The sequence below is a fragment of the Cyanistes caeruleus genome, chromosome 4 (genome assembly GCF_971803275.1).
Source record: "Cyanistes caeruleus chromosome 4, bCyaCae1.hap1.1, whole genome shotgun sequence".
Classification (NCBI taxonomy): Eukaryota; Metazoa; Chordata; class Aves; order Passeriformes; family Paridae; genus Cyanistes; species Cyanistes caeruleus.
The window spans coordinates 43,089,758-43,114,948 of record NC_141704.1 but is presented as its reverse complement, the minus strand read 5'-3'; the positions used below and the strand labels follow the sequence as shown (position 1 = coordinate 43,114,948).

The 25,191-nt window shown below is 37.7% G+C and overlaps 1 protein-coding gene across 3 annotated transcripts in view; it reads right to left on the bottom strand.

Moving 5' to 3' along the window:
* Positions 1–5,104: 5,104 nt before the first annotated feature.
* LIN7A (lin-7 cell polarity scaffold A) overlaps positions 5,105–25,191 on the bottom strand; it is a 47,936-nt gene continuing 27,849 nt past the window's right edge. Inside the window, exons 3-6 of one of the 3 annotated variants that reach the window (XM_086887842.1) lie at positions 15,792–15,863; positions 13,232–13,441; positions 8,767–8,979; positions 5,105–7,216 (exon numbers count right to left, since the gene is read on the bottom strand). In XM_086887842.1, the coding sequence (XP_086743968.1) occupies positions 8,767–8,979; positions 13,232–13,441; positions 15,792–15,863 (495 nt within the window). In that variant the 3' untranslated portion in view covers positions 5,105–7,216. The remainder of the gene's footprint in view (positions 7,217–8,766; positions 8,980–13,231; positions 13,442–15,791; positions 15,864–25,191) is intronic. The other 2 variants (XM_086887841.1, XM_086887843.1) reach the window with 2 other exon arrangements.

Genomic DNA, 25,191 nt, shown 5'->3' with positions numbered 1-25,191 from the left:
TTAAGCACCACAGTCACAGCAGGAAAACTGAACAGGACATCTGGTCCTTAACAAACAGTGAAGGCTGTCAGGGCCTCAGCTTTACCTCTGGAGCTTGCTGAAGGTAGGACTATTTTATCATTTTGACTTCTTTCCTCTGTCCTTTCTTCTAAACTGGTGCCAGTTTTCTGAGGGCTTCTCAGAGCCCCGTGTCAAGCTGGTGCTTCTTGGAGGCATTGCCTTCTCCCAGGCCTTTCAGAGAGGAATCTGCCCGAGAATATAAGATGTGATATACAAAATGTAGCTCCTAGTTTGTTTTCCCTGCTGAAAAATAGGAGAACTTGTAGATGCCTGCACACTTCATCTAAATATCAAAGCCTTGATTAAAGTTGTGGTGGAGGAAGAGGAAGAAATTACAGGCGTGTCTAGAAGGGGAGAAATAAAAATGCCTCTAGAGCTAATCTGTAGATACACTTCGATCTAATGATCCAGGATTCTGTTTGGGTGTCCCTCTGAGGAGGGAAGAGGCAGGCAGTAGTACATACTGTTAGCATCATTGAGATAGTCACAGCTACAGTGGAACCCAATTTGATGGCTATCTTTGGCTAGTTCCCCGCTAAAAGCAGAGCAGCTGCTGCAGTGGGAGATTCTTGGCTTGTGTTGATTTGTTACTGCACCTGGTTTACGTGGCTGCCTTCAGCAAGGCATGGAGATGTGCTTCACCTATCATTTACTTCAATGTAAATGATACACTTGCCTAGCATTTGGGACATTTTTTTCACCAGCATGCGTATAATCTTCAGTAGCAGCAACAGTAGGTGAAGTGCGATCAGACCCTGTGTGCATGTTAGCCCATGTTAAACAATGTTTACATTAACCCCACAAGTGTTACCCAGGTAAGAATATTGTCTTTATATTGCCATAATCCTATTGCTAATTGTCATTCTTAGCACAGAAAGTATTTACTCTTGTGATGTTATTCTACATGTAAATCGAGCTCAGTTCTGAACTGTTCACCCACTGTAAAATGTGTGGCAATATCAAACGATCTCTGTGTGCAGCTTCTTAACGCTAGGAGCGAAGAAGCCCTCTGCAGAGACAGCGGAATGAGCAGCTCTCGGTGCCATGAGCATCGTTTTACACTAGGCGTCTCCCTTGGCATATTTATTCAGCTGCGAGCTCCACCTGCCGTGCCCACTGAACGAGTCAGTGGTAGGGATGCACAGATACATTCGTACACGGGGCTGTAAACCTGCTACCGTGCCATACACATAGTGGAGACAAACAGTGCTCAAAAGACAATCAGCACTTATACTGTAGTCCGAGTTAATTGATGCTTAAACCCCCTTCACATGACCAAGTTTATGTTTTCCTTTAGGGGTACTAAGACCCAACAGTGAATAGTTTAATTTCTTTCTGTCAACCTTATAGACAAGATTAGGACAACATGCACATAACTGGAGCTTGAGAGGTGGTGCTGGTGTTCGTTCTGCACTTGAAACATTGTGTTAGTAAAGAAATTAATATTTTGTTGTGTTTGATCCCTGGAAGTTTAAGAAAGGCTCTCTCTTTCTCATTGCTTGCTGCTGGAAACTTTGAAATGGAATTTCAAAACAAATGAAACATTGGTTCCTGGATGTCTTTTTAAATGACACTTTCAGACTGAATGGCTGAAGGCACTGAATCAATGTTAGGATGCTGCCAGGAGTTGTTCATTTTCACCTGTGAAATTCCAGACAGACATGGGTCTACATGCCAGATGTGACGGGTTTTCTTCACCTGTGAACTTCACTTGCTCAGTGTGTGCACAGTGACTCTGCCCCGCTGTATGTGTGTTAATTCAATGTAATGCCTCAAGCAGGTCAAGATGTCCATTGGTTCCAGACAAGAAGCTGTTTTTTAAGCCAGAGGAGGGTATGTGGTTGTTCCACAGTCACCATCACAACATAGAGTGCTTTGTCAGCAGGGAACTAAATGAAAGTGAAAATCATCACCTGTTGAAAAAGGGGTGACTCAGGAGAGCGGTGACATTTTCAACATATTTTTTTCTATATTTTTTTTCAAGGTTAATCTACCATTTTTCTACCCTCTCAACATATTTTTCCCCATGTATCCTTAGTGCAATTATTTTGTGTAAAGCAAGCAAGACAGCTGAGTGTGGTGGCCATGAGGGGGCCAACTAATGGATATGGAGGGCAAGTGAAGAGCAGAGCACCCCAGAAAGTAGACATGGCAAAGCCTAAATACCATACTTAGCTGAAGAGATCATATGTGATCAAAAAGTGTCACTGATCAGTCAACAGAAAACTCAAAGATGGGTAGGAGAATACTGCAGTGGGAAACTTGGAATAGCTTTGTGGTGACCTTTGAGGTCTTGCCAAAGGGAATTTGTGAAGCCAAAAGGTGGAGAGACAGGAGAGAGATCAGTGAATAAATATCCTGCTCTATTCTTAGTTGGGGGTCACTCTTTCCCACCAAACTGTTCATGGCTACCTTAACATACTCAGAATTCTTCCCATGCTGTTTTAGCTAAGCATTTTGTCTTGTTCTTCTCAAAAACTGTTGTAGGAGACATGGTTTATCCTCCCAATATAAATTAGTAACTCATTCAGATAAAAATAATATTCTGTATTTCTGGAGAAATTTTCATGGACAGGGGAAAAAATTTAAGTGTCTTCCCTCTTCTGCACTGGCTACTCTGTACTTCAGAGGTTGTACTTTCTTTTCTTCCTTCAGTTTCAACAGAAATGCTATGGAAGTGTCTCCTGAGATGCAGTTTTTAATCGGGCCCAGTTCACAAGCTAATTTCAGCCTTCCAACTGGTCATAAGTGCAACTGTCTTGGGACATTTTGGGTTCAAAATTAATTTTTGTCAAAATTAAAGGCTGGGCAAGATTTACGACTTCAGGCTTAATATAGTTTTCCTTGAAACGAACATGAATTTGTGTGTCTACGTGTCTAACATACTCACTTTGAGAAAACATGCTTAGAATTCTCTCAAATTGAGGGTTGATGGTGGAGAGAAACAGTAATAGGACTAATGAAGAAAGTCTCTGTAGGACTGGGATATGTTTGGGTATCACCTTTTTGCAGTACAAACCAGCTTCACATGTCTCAGAGAGAGGAAGAGGTATTCCTCCACCCTATCAGCTCTTTATGATTTTGACAAAAGGAGCTGCAATTGCTGAATCATATGTTTCTCTTGTGGTTGATGAATTGACAAGAATATGTGAAAATAACTGTAAGAAAGTAAATTGAAAGCTAATCAGAGATTAAACTCCTGTGTGACTTTTTTTCTTTTTGGATGTTGGCTGCTCCTTTTAGACATCTGCTTTTGTAATCTTCTTACGTAATCCTAGATAGCTGCAGATTTTAGATTTCAGAACTGGGCAAGTTTTGCTATAACTATTGTTACCCCAAATCCCTATGGGGGAAGTTTAATGGCTGTCATTTTGTGCATCTCTGTAACCAGAAATCCAAAGCAATCATCTTTTTGGCTGCAACTATGGTAAAATGCACACACAGTAGCCCAGTGTTGGGGGTGGCAGTAGACTTCTGCTATTAGCATTCACAGGCCGAAGCTTGTTGCAATCTGCTCCCGTATGCACCACAACTAAAGCATTTTGCTAACAATACCTGTGCTGAGCTCTTAAATTTCTTAGAATGGTTCAAAACAGACATCTGTAGTGACAGGAACCTCCTTACAAACCAGAATACGTGCAAGGCCTCTTGGTCATCTGAGCTATGCATGCAGAGGTTTAAGATTAGGGAATTCAAACACTGGGGACTTTTTATTTATTATTTCAAAGCTGTGTATGACTGTAGCAGCAACACCCCTCAAAAGCCACTATTTATTCCAAGCTAGTAGTTTAAGTTGTTTAGTGGTGGCTCTGCTTATGATCTTTTTAACAGAATGCCTTACTCTATTTTAAGATGTATGTCAGAGATAGGTGGAACGAATCACATTTAATGGACACCTCTAACTCTTCAATTTGGAAACAGTGTAACCTCCACAGCCTGATTTTGGATGCCTGAAGGCAATGAATTCATCAAAAATATATCTAAATCCTTCTGCTTGTTCAACCTGCATTCACCTCATGAACAAGCAGGGTTAACATGGGTCTGCTTGCAAGACTGTTTGAGCACATCCCTAATTCATCCTGACCTTCCCATGGCTAAGCACAATGAGTTCTCATCATATGTGTATTGCAGCAGGCAGCACATTCTTACAAACTGGCCCAGAACACTCTTAGGTTTAGAAATCTGTTTTGTTCTATTGAATGCTGGATATGGAAATGGTCTCAGTAATATTATGGGGGGACAGTACTGCTTCTAGCTAATAATCCACTGCTTACACATGGAATAATCCTTAGTACTTCCAGACACTTTTCTGCATAATTCTGAAGTTCAAGCTGGTGAGTCTTTTTGCTTCATCAGAGACTATGGAATTCTTCAATACCTTACAAAGTGCCAGTGTCACAAAAAGAAAAACTATGGCTAGCACAGTAGAGCCATCAACTTCACTAAGTAACTACCACCAACCCTGAATCTCTACTACTATTAGATCCTGAATCTGGATCTTTGGTGTAAGTGAACATGATGCAAGAGTGTGTAAACACTTCTTTGATTACTGCAATAAAGAAGCAAAAAAGGCATCATGGATCTCCTACCTCAGTTTGCTGCCAGTGCAGAGAAACATGAGGAAGTCCCAAAGGTAAATATAGGCAATAAAACTCGCTAAGTTGACTGAAAGAATATCAATTTACTGTAGTGTAACAGCAAAGGCCAGCAGACCAATGTGTTCAAATACAGTGCACAAAGACCTGCAGACCTGTATGTGGAAAGGGTTGTCTTTCCTGCACTTCTTCTGGATAATAATTCAGCTGTGCACATGTGGAAGTACCATGTTGAATCAGGACTAAATACATTTAAATCACAAATGAAAATACCAGCTACAATGAAAACTGTATCAGAGGCTTAGGGACAGTGGTTATTCTGTGATTATGTAGCTGTATGTTTTATTGATCAGTAAGGGGCATGAAAAGTAACAGAAAGTTATTCCTTCCAGTTTCCACTTCAAAATCATTGACAGTTCTACTGTTAAATGTTGGCAAAGACTAGAATGTTAATTTTAATGTGTATAAATAATTTATTGAATCATAATATATGAAAATGAATTTTATATGCTTCTCTATATGAATGACAGTCCATTATTGAAATTTATTAATCAGCACATTCCACTCAAATTTTTTGAGGAAGAGGAGGGAAGGAGGTGGAGAGGCGGTTTGGAAAAATGCAGTACAGTGGGCTGACTAAATGTGAATACTTGGTCTCTGAAAATGCAGCTATCAGTGTAATTCAAATCATACTGATGAGATACAGAACAGTTATATGCAGTCATAATAACAACTTATATACTGTCAATATTAATAGCAATGCCTGTTTGAGAACAATTTTAAAATAGGTATGTACAGTTTTATTAAGTATAAAAAGACACCGTGCAGAGTACAATACAATTCATTTCATCTCCAGTTCTGGTAGTTCTCAAACTCCACTGTCTTAATTCATATTGTCACCAGTGACCGCTGAATATAATTACCTCTCTGTATAAAATGAGGCTTCTCTAGATGAATTCATGCTGTTTGGTTTTAAAAATACAGTAATTTCCTTTCAATGGCTACTTACACTGATCAAACACTGTCAAGACTGTTGGCTAGCCTGCATTTGGTTTCTAACATATGCTATGATAGTGCCAATTCCCCCTGTTTTACTTTGTTTCTCTCTGTTTGAGAATAGACCCTCCAATATATTGTTTCTGACTTTGGTCCAAGTTCACAACCAGAACACTGTTTCTGACCATTTCTACATTCCATTCCTCACATTACTGAACTTTCACTGACATCAGCAGAAGTTTTCAACATGCAATGACTGTATGGTTTTCCCCTAATCTCCTTTACTCCCCCAAGTCTTTTCTAACGAAGCACAGAAGGCATGTAAAAATGATCACTTTTTTTAGGATTTGGGGGTCCATTTTCTTATTTTCTTGAAAGCAGATGACATTTATAGCCTTCCAGCTTTGACTATCTTCTTTGGAAAAGCAGACATGTAAACTTAAGAACTTACAGATTTTGCTTGCACATTCCAATCTGGCTTAATTAAAAAAAAAAAAGAAAAAAGTCAGAACTCTAATTTCAAATTGATTTAAATGATAATGTGTGAGTCTTAAAAGAAACAATTTACACTTCCTCCTCTCTAAAATATATTAACATTAGACTGGAAAATAAATTAAACAGTACAGAAATGCAGAGATTATGCTATCACAGTAATATCTGCCAAACAAAGCTTGGTCTTTTGCTAACATTAGCTTACTACATTTGCAATACATGCTAAGCAAAGACCCTACTTCTCTAACAGGTACATTCAGACAATATATATTTTATGGAATAAATATATAATATATCCAGTTATAGATTTCTGAATAGTAACTATAATAGATACAAGCAATACCTACATTTAAAAATACAGTTCTAGGCTTCCCTAACTTTACTACTAATAAAATTAAAGTTGACCTAAAACTCTCTCACTCTGTTGATGCATAATAAAATATATGGAAACACCAAGAGTAAAAAGCCAATTGCTTCTACAAATGGAATACTTTATAAATATAGTAAATTACTATTTCCAGAGGGTAATCTGAAAATTATAAATAGGAAGTTAAGTTAAAACAGCTCTACAATATATAGTACAAAGTGGTTATGAAGCGTGATGTACGAGTTTGATGTCTGTGGCAAAATTTTGAACTGATGTTTTTAATTTTTGGAGACAACTGTAGAGAAAGATCCTGCTCTCAAAAGCAGCTGATCTTAACCTCCTTAAACTAAACTTTTATTGACTAGAGAAAGCCAACTAGAAATTTGTCAGAGTAAGGAGTGCAAGATGAGATCAAACAGAATTATTTGGAGGCCCTGGACTTTTCTGTTTCATAGGGTTTACCAATCATGCTGTTCTCATTAGGAACAGAGTCACTGAAGTAAAAGGTATCTGTGACTGCTGTGTGCTGAAAAGCCTTATCATGATGGTACCCTTCCTACGGCTCACTTTAGTCTGGTACACTATATTCTCCAGATGAATTCTGTTTCATGTTCCTGTAGTTTGCTTTTGCTGGAATACTAGAGTACAGCTCTGGTTGCTTGATTACTGAACTCTTGATTGAGGCTTCTTCTTTCTTGAGAATAACCTAGAATTAAAGAAACATTCCTCAGAGCAAGCACAAAAAATTGAGGAATTAATCTGCTGGCTGTCTCTACCTGCCCTTCTCCCCTTTCACTTTAAAATCAGCAAAAAATTCTTTACTTGCTAATAAAATTATTTAAATAATTTATTATTTTAATTAATAATTAATAATTAAATTTATTAAAAAAGTTAAAAAACTTCATGTGTATGTCTGTCTCCTGCAATTGTTTTACACAGAAACCCCAAACGTACTTTATGAAATACTATGGTTTATACTTGCCTGAATTGAGGCCCTGAGATGAGATTCAAAACCTTCTCAGGGTCTCAGGGCCCTTGTTTGCATCAACAAATCTGGAATTCTGGTGGTCACAGAACAGGGTGATTACAAAGTGGGTTTTCCCCTGAATTCCAACAGAGGTCAGTGTCAACACTTAGGATGAAACCATCACTGGGAGCTTCAGATTTTGACCATCTGGGGACTTTCTGACCGACTTGTTGTCTCTTTAGTACATGCATACTGTTTTGGGAACAAACAGCTATGAGATGAGGGTTTGGATATAAATCATTGGGACATGCTTCCTACTTGATTTTATTTAGGCAAATGGAGCATATCTGTAAATGTATTCCTAGCACAAACTCTCACTGATTTCAGAAAAACTGCATATACAGAGAATCTCTGAACCTCCCATACCACTGGGAGACTTGCAAGCCTCTTGGAAGCTATTGCGATACTGAATGTCAGTCACGAGTGAGTGAAATACTTCCTACAAACTGTATCCAAAAGCAAGCACTTACAGGTGCCCTGCAGAGTAACCAGAATGAAGTTTGGGTTCCCTGTTGCAAGGAAGAGGCTTGGAAGGCTTTTCTTCACCTACCACCAGCAAATCTTGATGTTTTATTGCAGAGTGGTAACAGACTAACTGAAAATGCTTTAAACTATCTAATCTGGTGGCATATTCTTATTTGTCATAAATGCTCTGGTTGTTAATATAAAAAAATGTTCCTAGGACTTCTTTCACTTGCAGATAAGCCAGAAGTGCACAGTGGCTTTTGATCTCAGGATTATTAGTTGGAAACTCGTTCCAGAATTTGCTAAGTGCTATTAACCTCTTTTCAAAACACATTTTTACTGGGAAAAATCATGTGGAAATGTACCAAAGAATGAGCACTGCTCATCTGGACTGCAGTAAGTGCTGGCTGGGCCCTCAAGGGTACCTGAGGCCCCTGATTGTCCCCCTTGGGGCTTCCTCCATCCTGTCCACAGCCCAGGACCTCATGTCAGCTCCTAGGGTCATCATCTCTTCTCCCAGCAATGCTCCAGCAGGGCCAGTCTCCAACACCCCATAGCCCTGCCCTTCCCAGCCATGGGGTCCCACTCAACTGGTCCCCCTGTCTCTAACCCCACGCAGGTGCCCAGGTCTGGGGCTGCCCTGCTCCTGTCTGGGACTGAGATGGGCTCTGGCACCGCATGCTGCCCTGACAGACCCCTGGAAGTGGCTGGCCCCAGTTGGGTGCTGTCAGTGGACTTTAGGGAAGAACAATGAATCCTCTCACCTACGACATATGGTTTTGCTGTGTGCTTTGCTGCTGTTGCTGTTGCTGAATGAGCAATTGCTGCTGTTGCCGGCGCCGGGCTGTTCTCAGTTTTTCGAAGCGAGCCTCCATCTCCTCCAGCACCTTGGGAGTGTAGCGCACCACCAGCTTCACGCTGTCCTTGGCCGCCTTCAGCAGCTCCACCGCCTTCTCGTGGTGTTCTCCTTCCACACTCTGGGAGCAGGGAGAACAGATTTAATAGTGAAAATGGTGCTTTGATCTAAAGCTGTGTCTTTTTCATATAGAAAGCTTGTCAGAGTTTTATGTAGTTTCCATACCTTACATTTTTTAAAGGGACCACTAAAAAGAAAGTGTTAAGTGAGACTAATGCATGCTGGGCATGTATTGATTTTCAAGCCCTGATTTCTATGCTAATGTCGCTTGGAACAGTAAATTTCCAAAACAGGGAGGTGACGTGGCTGTTAAACAGAGTATTCAATTTTTATCATTAAGTGGACTCATATGCTTTTTAGGCATGTGGATTGTAACACACCTTGAGAAAAGGGGAAAAAAATTCTAATGGTGCATGATAGTCCATGTGTTGTAGGACGTATTCTAAAAAACAAGAGTATCTCTGCACAGAAAAAAACCCCAAGCCTGAACATCTGCAACCTTCACATGGATTTTAGATCATCTAAAAATAAGCCTTTTTCTTCCCTCTTAAAATAAATCAAAGTTTTACTACCTCCTGTGTTTTAAAACTCTTATGTATACCATGCTTTTGGAAATATAAGTCTCACCTTAAGAGAAAGTGTATAAAATTTGGCAGTGTTTTATATTCCTTTTTTGCTTGTAAATCATGTTCAGTATGGCAAGGCATGGACATTCAGAGGATATTCAGTGGTGTCATTTTGGTTTTCCTGCGCAACAGCATGAATTTAGAACAGGCTATGAATAAACATTGTAACCTCCTAAGCTACATGAAGTAGAAACATTTGTTTGCTTTCAAAGTGCTGGATGGTTCTTATTGACACCAATAAGAAATTGTGATTGTTTTGTAGGGGAATAATGAGATGGTGTGTTTTAATACTTCATTCAACAACCTAGCAAACTGTATTTAATTCATGCTTGTTTGTTTTCTCTCCTGTTTGTCCCCAGCCTTGTTCTTCCAGTTTAGACAGTATTTTCTAATTAGAAATGAAGGGTTTGACTTTGTTGCTATCCAGGTCAATGGAAACTCCAATTGATCTGAATAGTAATGATACAGAATTAAGCCTAATGCTCTGAGCCATAAGCAAAGAGGGGAAAAAAACAAAGGCAAACATATCACTGCTAAATACAAATCCTGCTCTCTGAATACATCTCACTCATATCTTGACAACCACAGTTTTCAGCTGTTATTAATGTGATTGTTATACTGCTCTTAATGTCTTTATTGCTGCACACATTCCAATTTTCAAGGTATTACAAAAACTTTATCTGCTTAACAATGGTTGCACAAGTGAAACAGCAGAGGCCCTTGGATTGGGGTAAAGGAAAAGGCAAAGGGAGTTGTTTTGCTGTTGGAATTCTTCTGCCTCTGCAGACCTCTAAGGCTGTGCTGGCAAAGACTCCAGCTGATATCGGTCATTTCTACACAAGGTACTTTGCTGACTGGATTACGCTGGTGGGGGATGTTGCAAAGATCTGACACACTCATGTTACTTTAGAACTGCCCACCAAATGGGTAAAATTGTTTTGGAAAGTACATATTTACTTAACATAAAATTTTTTATTACATATATACGCTTATTCCTTTTTTTCCGTTATTGCATTGGCAGATTGCATCAAAGAGAAGAATATAAAATACTACAGAGACAAGAACAGCTGAAAGAAATGCAGATAATGTGTGGGCAAATATAAACCATTACTCTATCCTGGTTCACAGGCTTGCCATAAATCTAAAAGAAAAAAATTCACTTTCCTGAAGACAAAAAGGAAAATCTGTTAGCACACAAATTGGGAGACTGAGAAGAATATTTCTATTAGGTATCCCTAAACAAATACTTAGCTGACAAATTAGTCATTATAAATCTATTTTGCATCCTTTCTGTATCTGACTCACACAAGGTATCTGACAAATGCAGAATCTTTGCCAGATATCAACAGGCACCAGCAAGTGTTTTTGTCAAGCCATCTGCAGGGCTTGCTGCTTTCAATTTCCTTTACTTTTAGGGGGTGTGGGACAAAAGTATGTAAAAAAATCCTCAGCATAATGAGAAAACACTGTTTTTTAACATGCAGTGAAACAGCTCAAAGAACACTCTTCCCAGTCATGCTGGGATAACAAATCTGGATTCTGAACACACAGCTCTAATTTTATGCTGCTAATTATGAAGTTGGATAACCATCAGTGATTGAGCACAAACAAGTTACAGATATTTCATTTCATGTCCCACCACTGAGCTGTCTGTTCTACTGTACATACTGTATATTATTTGCTTTTCTCCAGCTAAATTAAGAGAATCACAGAGTGAATCAGTCCCAGTGAACAAGGCTAAATTTAGATTTTTTTTGGTCCCATCTCAAGCTGTCTGCAAACAAACAATCACTTCTATAATTTTTGCCTTTTTGCATATTACATTGTGTGGGATTATTCAGCCCAAGACTGGTTTATGAACAGTTGTTCATTACTCTGAGGGTGGTGAGGCCCTGGAACAGGTTTCCAGAGAATTTGTGGATGTCCCATCCCTGGAGGCTCAAAGTCAAGTTGGATGGGCAATGTGCTTTAGTGGAAGGTGTTCCTACCCATGGTAGAGCAGTTGGAACAAGATCATCTTTAAGATCCCTTTCAACCCAAACTGTGCTATGATTCTGTGATTATTTCAAGTATGCAACTTGAATTCAAACTTTGAATTCTGTTGTTTAGACTCTGAATGCAAAAATATTTCTCTTGCATCTCTAAATCATCTTTCTCATGTGTCCACATGCAATTGGGAATTTTGTACTATGTTTTTTGCTGTATTACCTAAATATCTATTCTAGAGCACATGCATAAAATTTTTGACTGGAGAATCATAAAATAGAGGTGACAAGAGGGTTTAATTCAATGTCTTGACTTCTGAATATTCACCACTTTCCTCTCTGGTCTTTGCCTAGACACTGTTGACAGTAAAAGGATTTTTCAAGAACTATCCATTAATTAGTAAATTGAAATTATTTTCATCTGCCTTTTTAATCCCTTGTTGAAAGAAACAACAACAAAATTCTTTGATCAACTTCAAATCAGTGAAGCTGAGGCAACCAACTTTCTTAAATATTCCTTTTTTTTTTTTTTTTCTTTAAGACTAAATAATCTTTTCAGTGAATTTTTCTTTCCTTTCTCATTGCTATTTGGTACAAGCATGTTTTCAAGACTCTTATTTCTTTTGAGACCATGATAGTTGGTAGAAGGAGTGGTAAAAAGTCTGAAGTGTTAGACAAAATCTTCTAACATAAGTGTAGAAGAGAAAGAGAATAGCTAGTGTTGAGAGAAACAGATGAAAACCTAGAAACATTTTTATTGTTTATGGGCTTTCAACAAAGAAGAAATTTAAATTTTAAAGTCTTAGTTTTCTGACTGGACTCAGAAACTGCTACTCTGTGCCTTCGGTGCATTCAAATACAAGGTCAAATGGAGGTTTGCATGGAAAGACTACATGTTCATAAAGGGAAGGGCAAGGATATATGAATGAAATGTATCCTTATCTTTTCAGTATTTTACATTCCTTTGTAAAGAGAACAAAAAGAAAAATTAAAGGCCAAATTTGACCTGTATCATGGAGTCTGAGCCTTATGTGTGCTCTACACCAACAGCCCTTCTTTTTTTACCTCCATATTGACATTCACAGTGAAATTACTACAAAATGTTCCACCTTGATTTACAAGAAAAATGATGATGTAAAAAATGTACCTTTTTACCAAGCACACATACTCCCTGTATGGGAACAATTGTACAGCTGATTTCTCTGACAGGTATCACAGCTGGATGAATATCACTAAAAGAAATCTAGAATGTACCCTCTACTGCAAATCAGCACCAAATGTGCTTACCAAATTTCTTTCAATTTTATGTGTTCCAAGGCTCTGAAGGTCACAAGATCACAAGTGCCACTGTGTCATCACTGTGCTTGGAAAAGGCTGTGTGCCTCAAAGGCTATGAAATGAAAGTCTGTTATTAAGCTTTTACTGCAAGAAGAATTTACAGAATTATCAATTAAGGCATTGTAAATTAGGCAGGTAGTGTGGATTGGAAATGAAGCTCTTCAAGCACTCTTCGTTATAACAGAAATTGTAATGGCACAAAATTGTTGGTGGAGCTCTGCCTCACTACACCACAAACACACACTGAAGAGTCTCTCACAGAACTAATTATTTTTGTTTTGTGTAGCTGCATTTTAAATCATGATGTTAGAGCAGCTGTGAAAAATGAAAATTCAGATGAAAATGAAAGCAAATTTCCACATACCACTCCATTAACTGAAAGCAGCTGGTCCCCACGTTTGAGCCCACCATGCCTTTCTGCCACTCCTCCAGGAATGATGCGAGAAATATAAATAGGTGAATTCTGTTCCTTTCCTCCCATGACATTAAAGCCCAGGCCCTCCTCAGTCTTTGGCAGTTCCACCACCCGCGGGTGTGAATGGCCTTCACTTGCAGCAAATGCAGCAACTGTTGCCTGGAAGAAAAAAAAAGATTGATTTGGCTATTTAGGGGGAACAGTGATAGACATTTCATTGCTCATTCGCAGGAAGAACTCCTTCCTGTGAAAACATTTCAGTATTGTACTCTGACATTTTCTGATTATCTGAAAACAGTTTAAAATCATCAAGTTCTAAGCCAATGTTTTTGAAATAAAGGAATAAACAGAGGAACAAAGAGTTTAGGTGACTTATCAAAGATAATACAGAAAGTTACCAGCAGAGCAGTTACCAGAAGTAGGCACCAGGAAGCCTTACTCTGTGGTGGTGCACCCTTATGATCATTAGTGCATTTCTTCTTTGCCTTTTCACAGGGAGAAAATTTATTCCTGTGGGATAAGATAATGGGATCTCTAATGTGTTCCTAGTTGAAATAAAGTGGATGAACTGAATTGTTATCTCTCTGCTTTGCTTTCAGATTTATGGAATTATTTATTTTTAAATCGTCCGATTATATTCTTAAATTAAAAATTTAATTTATAATCTGTGAAATCTTGCAAACTAAGTAATTTCTGGAACAGGAATAGGAGGTTTTATTATTTAATTCTGTCAACACTTCTATTGAAAAATGAAGTCTAAACAACAGAAACATAAATAAATTAGAAAAATTTGGATTGTTTAACTTATTCCAGAGGAAGAAAAAACCAGAAGTACCATACTGTGAAGCTTGCATCCAGAAAAATATGACATTTATACTTGATTTTTCTCTAAAAGTATTTTCTTACTTATTGGTCTTAATAAATCATTAAATAAACATTAAGAAAATATTTTTATTTTTAAAATGTATTTGTAGTTCAAACTGCTTTAACAATTTTGCATTACACTAATAATTTTTAAGCATCCTATAATGCTTATGCTTAATAGAAGCTAGTGGATGATGTGACATAATGGATCATTCTCAATTACATGTTTTTGCACATGCAGAACTTGTCATCATGCATACATATTATGTCAGACATGAATGCACTAGGAGAATGAAATGCAGACAGCCCAGAAATAACCAGGAAATATTGCGATATTGAAACATTGCTCTGTATCCTGCTGTTCTATATGAGTAAGAAATGAGAATGGGAAACACTAATTGGTCTTCTCCCCATTTACTAAATAACAGCAATAATCTCTATGTTTATCTGCAGTGTAAACAAATCAGGATTTCATACACACATTTCTCTATATAACCAAAGAGCTTACAAGCTTACATTGACCATTAGCTTTCAATTAGAAGGTTAAAATCAGAAAAATGGCCTACAGAAAAGAAAGTCCTATTTAATATGGAAAATACACTGCAATTTACACTATATTAGGTTATTTGCTGCTATTATAGAGCTTGCTTCCCTAAAATATTCTTATATCATTTTGTAACACACTACCAACCTTCCTCTTCCAATACAGCTTTAAATTAAAATCTCCAAACATAAATACTTAATGGTAAGAGATCTTAGTTCCACTAGGACTTCAGGGAGTTTATGTTCACAGGAATAGGACAATAAAGAAGTAGCTCTAAAAAAGATTTATGGGTTTTGTAAGTTATTTTGCATAGAATCTGCTATACCACATAAAAGACAGTGTTTTGTGCAAAATGATAATGGGAAAAAGAAAGCCATGGTGGATCCTCTTGTTTGGAAGCATCTACTTTTGTGCATGTTATGAAAATACAGAGCATATTTCATACTGGCACATAGAATGGGTTCTTTCATGGTTGTGTGAATTCCTTTATCATTTTAGGAGCAGCAGTAACGTAGCTGTCATTGTCTAAGGATATAAGTAAGGCAGGTCCACATGGACAAAGAGACAATATATTTTATTAAAACAGACAATGTATCAGAAAAAACCAAAAAAACAGGCTTACATTTATCTGTGGCATCAATAAAATGTTGATCAGGCCATTTCTGTCACTGTTCATCCTTACCGCTTGCTCAGTACCTACAGTTCCCATTAGTTAAAAGGGGAATTTTGTTTAGTTTCTACCTCCCAAATAACTGTGTCCTCTCTGGATGAGATGTATGGGAAAACAGTCCATTAAAATATTGGTTGTTGCAGACAGACTGCTACAGAAGAACCAGTAGATTTGCTTTTGCAAAGCAACTTTTCAAAAAGCATCATATTCCATATAATCATTCTCTTTTCTTAAGCTACAGAAGCAGCATAAAGGTTGAAATTTTCCATTATGATTGTTACCTGGGAAGTAGCACTGGTTCTAGACTCTGGGCTGCCACTGATGTCTAAATTTTCTTACAGTGTACACACGAATACCTGAAACACACACGCGCACAGTCAATTACTAGATCACTTTGGGAACACATATTTCAACAGCTGCAGATATCCTACCTTTGCAGTGGCCCTGGCTCGGAATTCGGGGCAGCCATTAACAGTTATGGTTTCATGCATGTATTGATACACCTAAAATGTTCATGAAAATAAAATGAAATTAATTATAGGAGCAAAACAAGGACTTTATATTAACCCAGACAGGAGAGTCCCTTTCCCTCACAGAACTAACTTTCATTAATCTTTATTCACGCCATCACAAAGCCAAGTGTCTGCTATACTTGAGCATGCTTAGGTTAACAGAGAACATCAATCTGTGTTTCTCACAATACTTTCTAAACTTTACATCTTCCAACACAACTCTTTCCCACTCTCTAGCAAGCAGTTTCATAAAACCACAACAGTTAAGTTCTATGTTATCAAAAATTTGTGTTTCCAGGCAACTGCATTTGTTGAATGCAAACGGTATCAATTGACCTGAGTGGTGTCAGCCTCCAAGAATGGCTTCTTTGGTCTCTGAACTTTCTTATGAACTAAAAGACTTAGGAAACTGATGTTGAAAAATATCTAAGCTGCTCAGCATACAGAAGAAGAAGAACACTGCTCAGCTGAAGAATGGGAGTGAACATAGTTCTGGTGAAAGGTCACAGTACTACCTTCCATCAACCATTAACTAGGAATAGTGGAAAGGGGTTGACAGTCTGGTAGGTCAGGTCAGACCTGGTCACTGAGTAAGATTATCCTTTAAAAAGAAATTTTACATACACATAAATTACATAAAATCAACATATATATAACTTTCTGTCATTTTTTTTCTGGTACACATTTTTGGCCCACTTTCTCTGGTCCTTAACTCTCGCTTTTAAACACCTCCAGTAAAGAGAAAGGAAAGGGCTTTGTCTTACATTGCCTTTGTTCTCTAGATTTGTCACACTCTCAGAGGAAAAATAACAATCAAAGCCTTGATACTAGCCAGTTATTTTGAAAGCAAGCTTAAAAAATAAAAATATTTATATATAATATACACAAAGTTTTTTGGAAGACAAATATGAATGCAAACAAACCAAACCTTCTCTTTAACTTTCTTCTAAAATCACCAAACTTAAAAAAAAAAGTTCCTATATGCTACTGATTTACTGTATCAGAAATTTTGCTGTTTCATGTGCTTTATGTCTCAGGCTGCACTCCTCATCAGAGACAACCTTTGCTGGTAAAGTATGTTAGTTTTTACAGCAATCTCCTTAGGTTCCTCGAGGAGGGCAGATTCAAATGCACTTTCAAAAATATATTTACCTTTCACTCATTTGCTGATGCTTTAGCTGAAGTGCCAAAACTTTCCTTTTTGGTAATGTGAATGTTACTTTGGTGGAGAAGTATTTAAGTGACCTGCAAACAATGGCTTGTCCCATGCAAAAGCTGCCCATCCCCCTGTCCTGATGACTTGTTATGCAGTACCATAAGGATGCATCTCTCCCCACTGAGCCTGTTAATATGCAACTTAACACACTGACAAGCATATGCTGCAAACATCTAAACAACATTAAGATTTGTGTCTCATTTCTGACTTCAGTGGATAGACATACTGTTAATCAAGCACTCTTAAGTAGCAAAATGTTTGGGGATGACTGACAGCCAAACCTTTTTTCTTGGCGTATCATACATAAGGAAAAGGCAAAAAAGGAAAGGAGATAACAAATGTGATACATTTCAGAGATCTAAAATATGACAAACACTTCCACAATACAGCTAAAGATTTTTTGTCTTGACTACTGTCAGCACATACATCATTCTAGAACTGAATTTAAAAAAAACACGAGCCAATGAAGAAAACTGAGACAAGGGTAGCATCAAAAATCTGAAAATCTTCCTGCTTTCTCTGTTTGAAATGAAATCTTGCTTCCATTGGGAACATGGACACTGACCACAGAAGAAACCAGGATTTTGCCCTTATTTGTAAACATTTGGGAAAAGAAAGCACTTTTAGAGTCTCTAAAGGATTTCTGGCTTGTTATGTTTTAATACTGGATCATACCATCATAAAAGTGGGTTGAGCCTATATACTCAGCATTATACTGCACAGATCAGTTCAGTGTCTATTGTATTATGTTGTAGGATGTATTATTACATAAGAAGAATTACTGCATTATGTAAGAAGAATACTGTGTAATTGCAGTAATGAATCATTATGTACTTGTTTCTTCAAAACCCAGAGTGTACTGAACCATTAATAATGCTGTATTTTCTTCAGGTTCCCCTTCATCTTAAAATATGACAGCAGATCCTACATATTATTTTTGCTTGCACAGCTTTAAATGCTGTGGCTTGCTAAAATGTCTAAAGGAATATATTTGAATATTGAACTATGATGACATTAAATTGTTTCAAAAACAGGTCACAGTATTCCATATAGAGGAACAGTTATTAAAAAGTTCTTTAAAATATTCATGACTAAGGTCGACTATCATAAAGGTGAGCTGATAATGATACATTCATGTCACTGTTTGTTAGGTTTGAAGCCATAACTTCCTGTTGACTGCATCCTACCAGTATCTAGCTGGTAGACTTTTTAATATCTTGGTAACTAACTTGCATATTGATGAAAGAACAGACCCACAAGTGTGTGATTAAATTAGTAAGATAAAAAATAATCCAGTAGCTCAAAAACTTCTGGAAAAATATGATCAGCAGTGTCATATAATCCTTGGGTAATCTGTAAATTCTCAATGCTAACAGATCTAAAATGTTGTTCTGCAAAGAGTTATTAGTGATTATGGTACCTACAGCACAGTTCAGATAAAGAGTCCTGCATGTCAGATCTCACTGTCTATAAGCAAAAAATGTGACCAGTTCTCAATATTTGCTTGAGGCATTTGTAAATCTAATTATTCTGACTGTTAAATAATGCTCAATGCAATTTGAGTTTAAGAATGATAAAACATATACACCCACATAACTTTCTTATTTCTAAGTCAGTGTGATAACCAAACACAGATTAGTAGTATCTGCTCTACCAAGCACCTTAAACTCTTCGTAGGGTTCAGATCTAATCAGGGCTCATTTTTGCAATGCACTGAAGTCAAGAAACAAACATTGTTTGTTTTCCTAAAGCCACAATAAGCCCTTTATCTGTTATAAGCCATTTATGCTGTTCTCAGCACCACCTTAGCCATGATTTTAGCACAACAAATCCATTCTGCTCCCTCTTCTATGTACACAGAACACATAAACTGAAAATCTCTTTGTTCTCAAACTGAGTAAGGTGCCATTTAAATCCTCCTGGTATGGAATATAGCTTCCTGTTCAATCCACTGTACGTGACAAGTACTTGAAATGGATTTTAAAAATATTTTCTTTCAATTCCTACTATTATCCATACATCTGATTATATTTTTAACATATAACAATTCTCCTGAATCTAATTAAGATACCTGTAAAAGATCTACAGTAGATTTCTTTACTTAAACAAAGTATCAGTCAGTATAGAAAAAGACAAAGGTACAAATTTTAATTTAAAGCATTTGAAAATCTCCCCTCTTGGATATTTACTAAAGAAGTATTTGAAAACAGTGACTTTTGTAGATTCTGATAGATGAATCATTTTGAAAGACATCATTGTATAGTATGATTGAGCTGAAGAAAGAAAATTAACATATCACAGACTGGCTGAGAATGGAAGGGACTCTGGAGGTCATCTCATCCAACTGCCTTGCTCAAGCAGGGCCACCTAGAGCCAGTTGCCCAGTACAGTAACTAGATGGTTACTATATGTTACTAACTTGAAAAGAGCATATCTATTTTTGTATGTATAGCTATATATTTTTTGAGTGTCTGTAAGACTACATGGGTGTTTAGTAATATTATTTACTGATGGACTCCGTACACAGTCTGATGGTCTAGTGCCTAGGGAAAAGAGCTTCCACAATTCATTAGTAATAGAGATTAAATTACAGGTGAAATGTCAATGTTTGAAGACACAAACCTGCAGCTGGAAGATAAGTGGTAATGTTTCAGATCATTTCTCCCCCCCAGCGATTTCTACCAAAACTGTGAGTGTGCTGAATGCTCATTGGATAAAGGCATGCTGCTTGTTCGCACAGATCTCATTTGTGCTGTGGAGCAAGACGTACTCGGCTTTGTTTTCTCTTTCCTGTGGAGTGCAGAATACAACACTTCCACCAAGCAATACTCCTGAAAGCACCAGTACAGACCTCAGACTTTTTTCAGCTTCTGCAGGTAGTCTCCTCAGACATAACCTAAAGTTATTCTGCCACACTACTCAAAGACTACAAAAAGAGTGAGGGAGGTAAATTACAGCTAGAAAATTTGAACTTGGAAGTGAATCCTCCTTGTACTGTGTCAGCTCTCACAGGCACAGAGAAATGCACATTTTATTACCTCTCCCAGCAGGACCTGTAGTGAGTCAGATGCAGCAGGTATTATTGTTATGATGATGGGCCTCATCCCCACGCATTCAGCTGGGAGGCAAAGCAGCTGGTTTAAGATTACTGAAGCGCAGGAAGGGGAACAGCCTTACAGGTACTTTAGGATCTAGATTCTTATCAAAAATTACTCCATACAGACTCATAACAAAGCAGCAAGTTATTTAGGGCTCGGCTATTTAAGTCAGTAATAGCTGTAGAAGGTCCAGGAAAAACAGTGCACTTAGCAGCCTGTTTTGTAAAGGTGTCTAGAAGCAGTATTCTGTTTACAACCTGAATGATGTAACATCTTTTCTGATGAATTCTCTAAGACAGAATTTAATTAAACAATTTTATTCCATTAACTTCTGTAAGAGGCATTTAATGATTCATTCCCCTGATGAAATATGTAATTCTAAGTACAACTCTACCTACAATAATGATGCTCAGCTTTAGGACAAGCTGATCTGAACATCAGAAGGGCAGAGGTATGAGGCAGAAGTAATTTTACAGCAATGTATAGGTGCTCAGAAAACCCCACTAACACAATCCAAGTCAGAGTACACTGCAATTCAGACCTGTGAGGTAGCAAGCCTAGATACAGTTTTCTGAAATTTCTAAGTGGAGAAGTAACATTTTTCAAAAATGTTAGAGGTTTCTTAGCATGAGATGATACATGTAAGTAGTAATAATCAGCTGTGTTTCCACAGTGCCTGCATATGATAGTAACAAAAAGATATAAAATGCTTCCTTCAAGAAGTCACAACCTAAGTAAGTGACTTAGGTAAATCACAGGTAAGCAGGTAAAAGGGTGAAATGAAGAAAAAAAACTTCAAAAAGACCGATAAATGAAATGATGTTTAAAATATATATTGGCATCATCTGAGTTTAGCTCCTTTGCCATATTTTTTGTTGCTTCAAGTGTAGAAAAGAATTGTGTATCTATTTTTGGAAGAAGACTTTCAAGGAAGGGAAGGCAAGAGCCTGACAGACAGCACAGAGGAGAGAGTTAGCATGAGAATAACCAGAGCAAGGAGGACATCATTGGTTTCACTGCGCTTCTGTAGTCATGTCAACGGAACAGTGTACGTGTGTGCATCCTTGCAGAACTGATGCTAAGCTATAGAAGAAAGATTGTTATTTACTTACACCTCAGTGCTACACATCTGCCATCAAGCAGCTGAATCCCTGTCTTCCTAATTGCCTTTGTATGTTGGAGAGGATGATAAATATTTTTCCCTTCTAAGATGTCAAGCAAAAAGAAATATCTTAATCAGTCTTTTACCATTGTGAGAAGAGCAGAAGATGCTCAGCTATTCAGCATCGTTGCTGGCTTCTCCTCTCCAAATCTGGAGCTGACTCCCAGGACTTCTGTCTCCTTCTGTTCTGAGATCTAAATTTAATTTCACTTGGTGTGTATGAACCAGTCCTTGGGTCAGGCCAGGAGAATGCCCAGTCTTGTGAGTGTGAGAAGTGAGAGAGCAAAGGTGCCCTGGAGAGCTGCAGACCTCTCCACTGTGGTGCCTGTGAATCCCTTGTTTCTGTGAGCAAATGACACCTGCAGCACAAATTGGTTGTGTCTCTCCCACTCTACTTTGTTTCAGTAATTTTTGACTCTTTCACATTCTGTTTGGCACTTTTTGTTACCCATAACCTCTTGCCTATATTTTTCATTCTTAATCCAACATATTTATGTTTGTGGAAAGGAATGCATTGGTTTGTGTGCCTGGACAAACTGCCCTTGAGCTGTGCTTCAGCACTCAATTCAGATCATGCTTGACCACATAAGTAAGCAAGGACATCTTAAATGCTAAAAAGATCAGGAGGGACTCTGATAGCTTCTTGTACAACCTAAACCATGGAATCTTACCTGGCAATATTTTATACCAATTGCCATTTCTGTTTGAACTACAGACTTCTCAGAACTCAGCCAAAATCTCTGTCCTTTATGGTAGGTTTTCTGAAATTTCAAACAATATTTGCTTTTCTACAAAATTACTTACAAACAGATCTAATTATCCATCTAAGATGACACCTGAACAGCTGATGACATAAAAAAAACGAAAACATGTCAAACACAACCAAAAGTGTGCATATTAGCAGCATGGAGGTATGCAGCTGACCCAACCACATTTCTTCTTTCATAATTCCTCTTTCTTAATTCCTTTTTTGTAATGACTTCCTGCATCTGAAATTTTACTAAAGCTCAAAACCAAAGCAGTGGAGCATTTCCATTCAGCCTTAAGCCTGTGGTAGCTCAATGAAAGTGGAAAATATCTAGCGATGGTGTGTTAAGTTTTGTATCTCATGAATATCAGATCGAATTTCTGGCTTTGTGCCTGTGTTCTGCTTTATAAAAATGATCTCATGTGATAAGCTTCTTGGGAAAGCACATCTGCATCTTTGAGAGCATGTTTTCTCCAGAGAACTATATATATACAGATCTATAGCCTCTTGCTAAGGTACTGTACTAAACACTGTCATACACCATAGTCCAGAAGACAGCAGTTCCATAGGGTAGTTGAAAGCAGGCTGATTTTCTTTTCTATAAATCTAGTTGACTCAAAAAATACTAACATTGTGTTAATAGCTACTTTTATCTTTGGTAGTTAATTAAAAAAATGGGCAAGAGACTATTCTGAATGACTGAAAAGCAAGATAATTTGAGAACTGTCTAAATAACAGTGCTTGTGAGGGATGGACAGACTCCCAGAAAACCACTGGTTGTGGAAGAACACCATGGATGGGATGTATACATACCACAACTTCAAGTTTACAATAAACTTAGATTCTTCTGAAACAAGATTGTTTGAGCAAATGAATCGCAAAAGACCATTTTGTTATAGGACTATGACAGGTGTTTGAGTAATCCCAACAGAAGCAGAATTAGGTAACCTTACACCCAAGCTCACACTGTATATACTGTACATAATCTTCAGTCTGCCCCCGAATGCAAGCTGATGATCCTCTGTCAATGTCAACAGGACAAGTCTACAAGATACCTGTGAGTACAGGGAGGTCAAAATGGCTGAAAGTACCTTTGTGAGGAAGGCACGTGATACATTATTGCTCTTGCTGGAAGCACCAACATGTCTGTATTACGTTAAGTTGTTTCCTGCAGCTACTGAATTTCGACAACTGAATTTGAAAAAGCTGCTTTGTGACAACTAGTCTGTATTAATGAGCTATTTATATCAGACAGAATGTGGTCATTCAAGGTTGCTGGCATTCTGAATATTTTTACATGATAAGCTTTCATTAGCCCTTGAGCAGTTACATGTTTGCATTGGGAAATCCACCGGTGTCTATTTTCAAAACCAAACTTTGCATCATTTTCATAATTGTTGCAGCAATCCCCCTTCCATGAAGTAACACTGCATGGATGTTGCCACATGATGCCATAGCAATGCTAACCCATTAAAAAGCACAAACCTGCAAATGAAATTCAGTCTTGTTTAACAACTTGAAGAGATGAGACAGTTTTAATTTCAGACCATGTGGAAGAAATATTATGAATGTTGGCTTTAGCATTCTCATTGAGGATATTTTATTTAAATGTCTCCTTCTTTAGGGGATGGGGGTTATGCAGGAAACTAGGTCAGCTCTACCAAAGTGAAAAAACTGATCTGAATACTGATGCATTATTAAGCTGTCCTTAGGCAATAGGAAAAAACCGGCATGGGCCTGAGACATTGTTAAAATAAATTAAGTATAATCACTGCAGAGGTATAATATTTTAATTTATGGTGAAATACTTTATGAAGTCTGAAGTTAAAAGTGGATTTTTTTCTTTTTTCTTTTTTTTTTTTTTTTTTTTTGTGGAAAATGGTGGCATGCACTCTGCTCTGACAGTATCTGTGGTGGTGTCAGAAAGCTGAGCCAAGTTTTGGTCCCTGAGCTCTTGCCATATGATGATGCATCTGTCCAAGAAACAACCCAACAGGGGTTACAGGTTGAGGCCAGAATCTCTTTCCTCCCTTATGTGTGAGCAGAAGTAAGTAGCAGATGTACCCAAAAATGCACGCTGTCACATCCTCTGCACATATTGGGTGAGTCAACTGAAACATGCCTGGTGTTGCTGTTAAGACACACAAGACCTCTATGTGCCCTCTCTTCCTCCCAATGTCAATTCTGTCTGGACTCACTGACACTCTGAAATCAATAGGAACTTGCTTAACAGCCATTTAAGAATAAGGAAAAATAGACTTTTATTTGCAAATAAAAAGTACTTATATGAGGAACAGGAAAAATAAAGTTGGATCATTTAGTTTATCTCCTATCTCTTACATATTGTTTTATATTCTGCCCTAAATCAATAGGAACTATGATCTGGCATCTTTAAAACAGTGCTACAGGTGTTGCAGAAGCCGTTTCCTCTGAAATCATTAAACCTTAGCAAAATACAGTCCTAAAAGTCTCTTTTGCTGCTTCTACTGAAATATGCCAGGATAGAAAGAAATACCAACATGTGTGATTAGTTAATTCCCATAAACCCACTGGGAACTCACAGTTTTTAATTTAAAACTCTCTCTTAGACCTCACTGCCAGTTACTTTTGAGTTCAAAAATACAGCAGTAAAATTTAATTTCCTCCACTTTATCAGTAAGTCTGTATAAACTGTTAAGGCTGACATATACAACAGCCATATTCCAAACTTAAACAGATTTGTCAAAATCTTGCCAAAATGAGCACCTGGATGAAACATGACATCATCATGGAAGCTCATCTCAAATGTTCCTGTCAAGCTGAGAAAGCAGGGACGAGGAAGGAAACTACTGATGATTGTTTTAAATGCCAACAAAAATATAGCCAAAATAGAGTTTTAAGAGATTTACAGTTTCTTTTCTTTTCTGAAGGCACAATTTAAAAAATGGCGATTGAGCAGCATTTCTCAAGAGTCTTGTCAGTGACATCAGTTAAGTGGTAGCAGGGGGATACTGAGGCTCCATCAAGACAAAAAAAATGGTGCAGTGGCTTCCAACAACCTGTCACCTATTATTACTTGGTAGTTAACCTTGCTGCTGATTTCTCTCAAGAGGAAG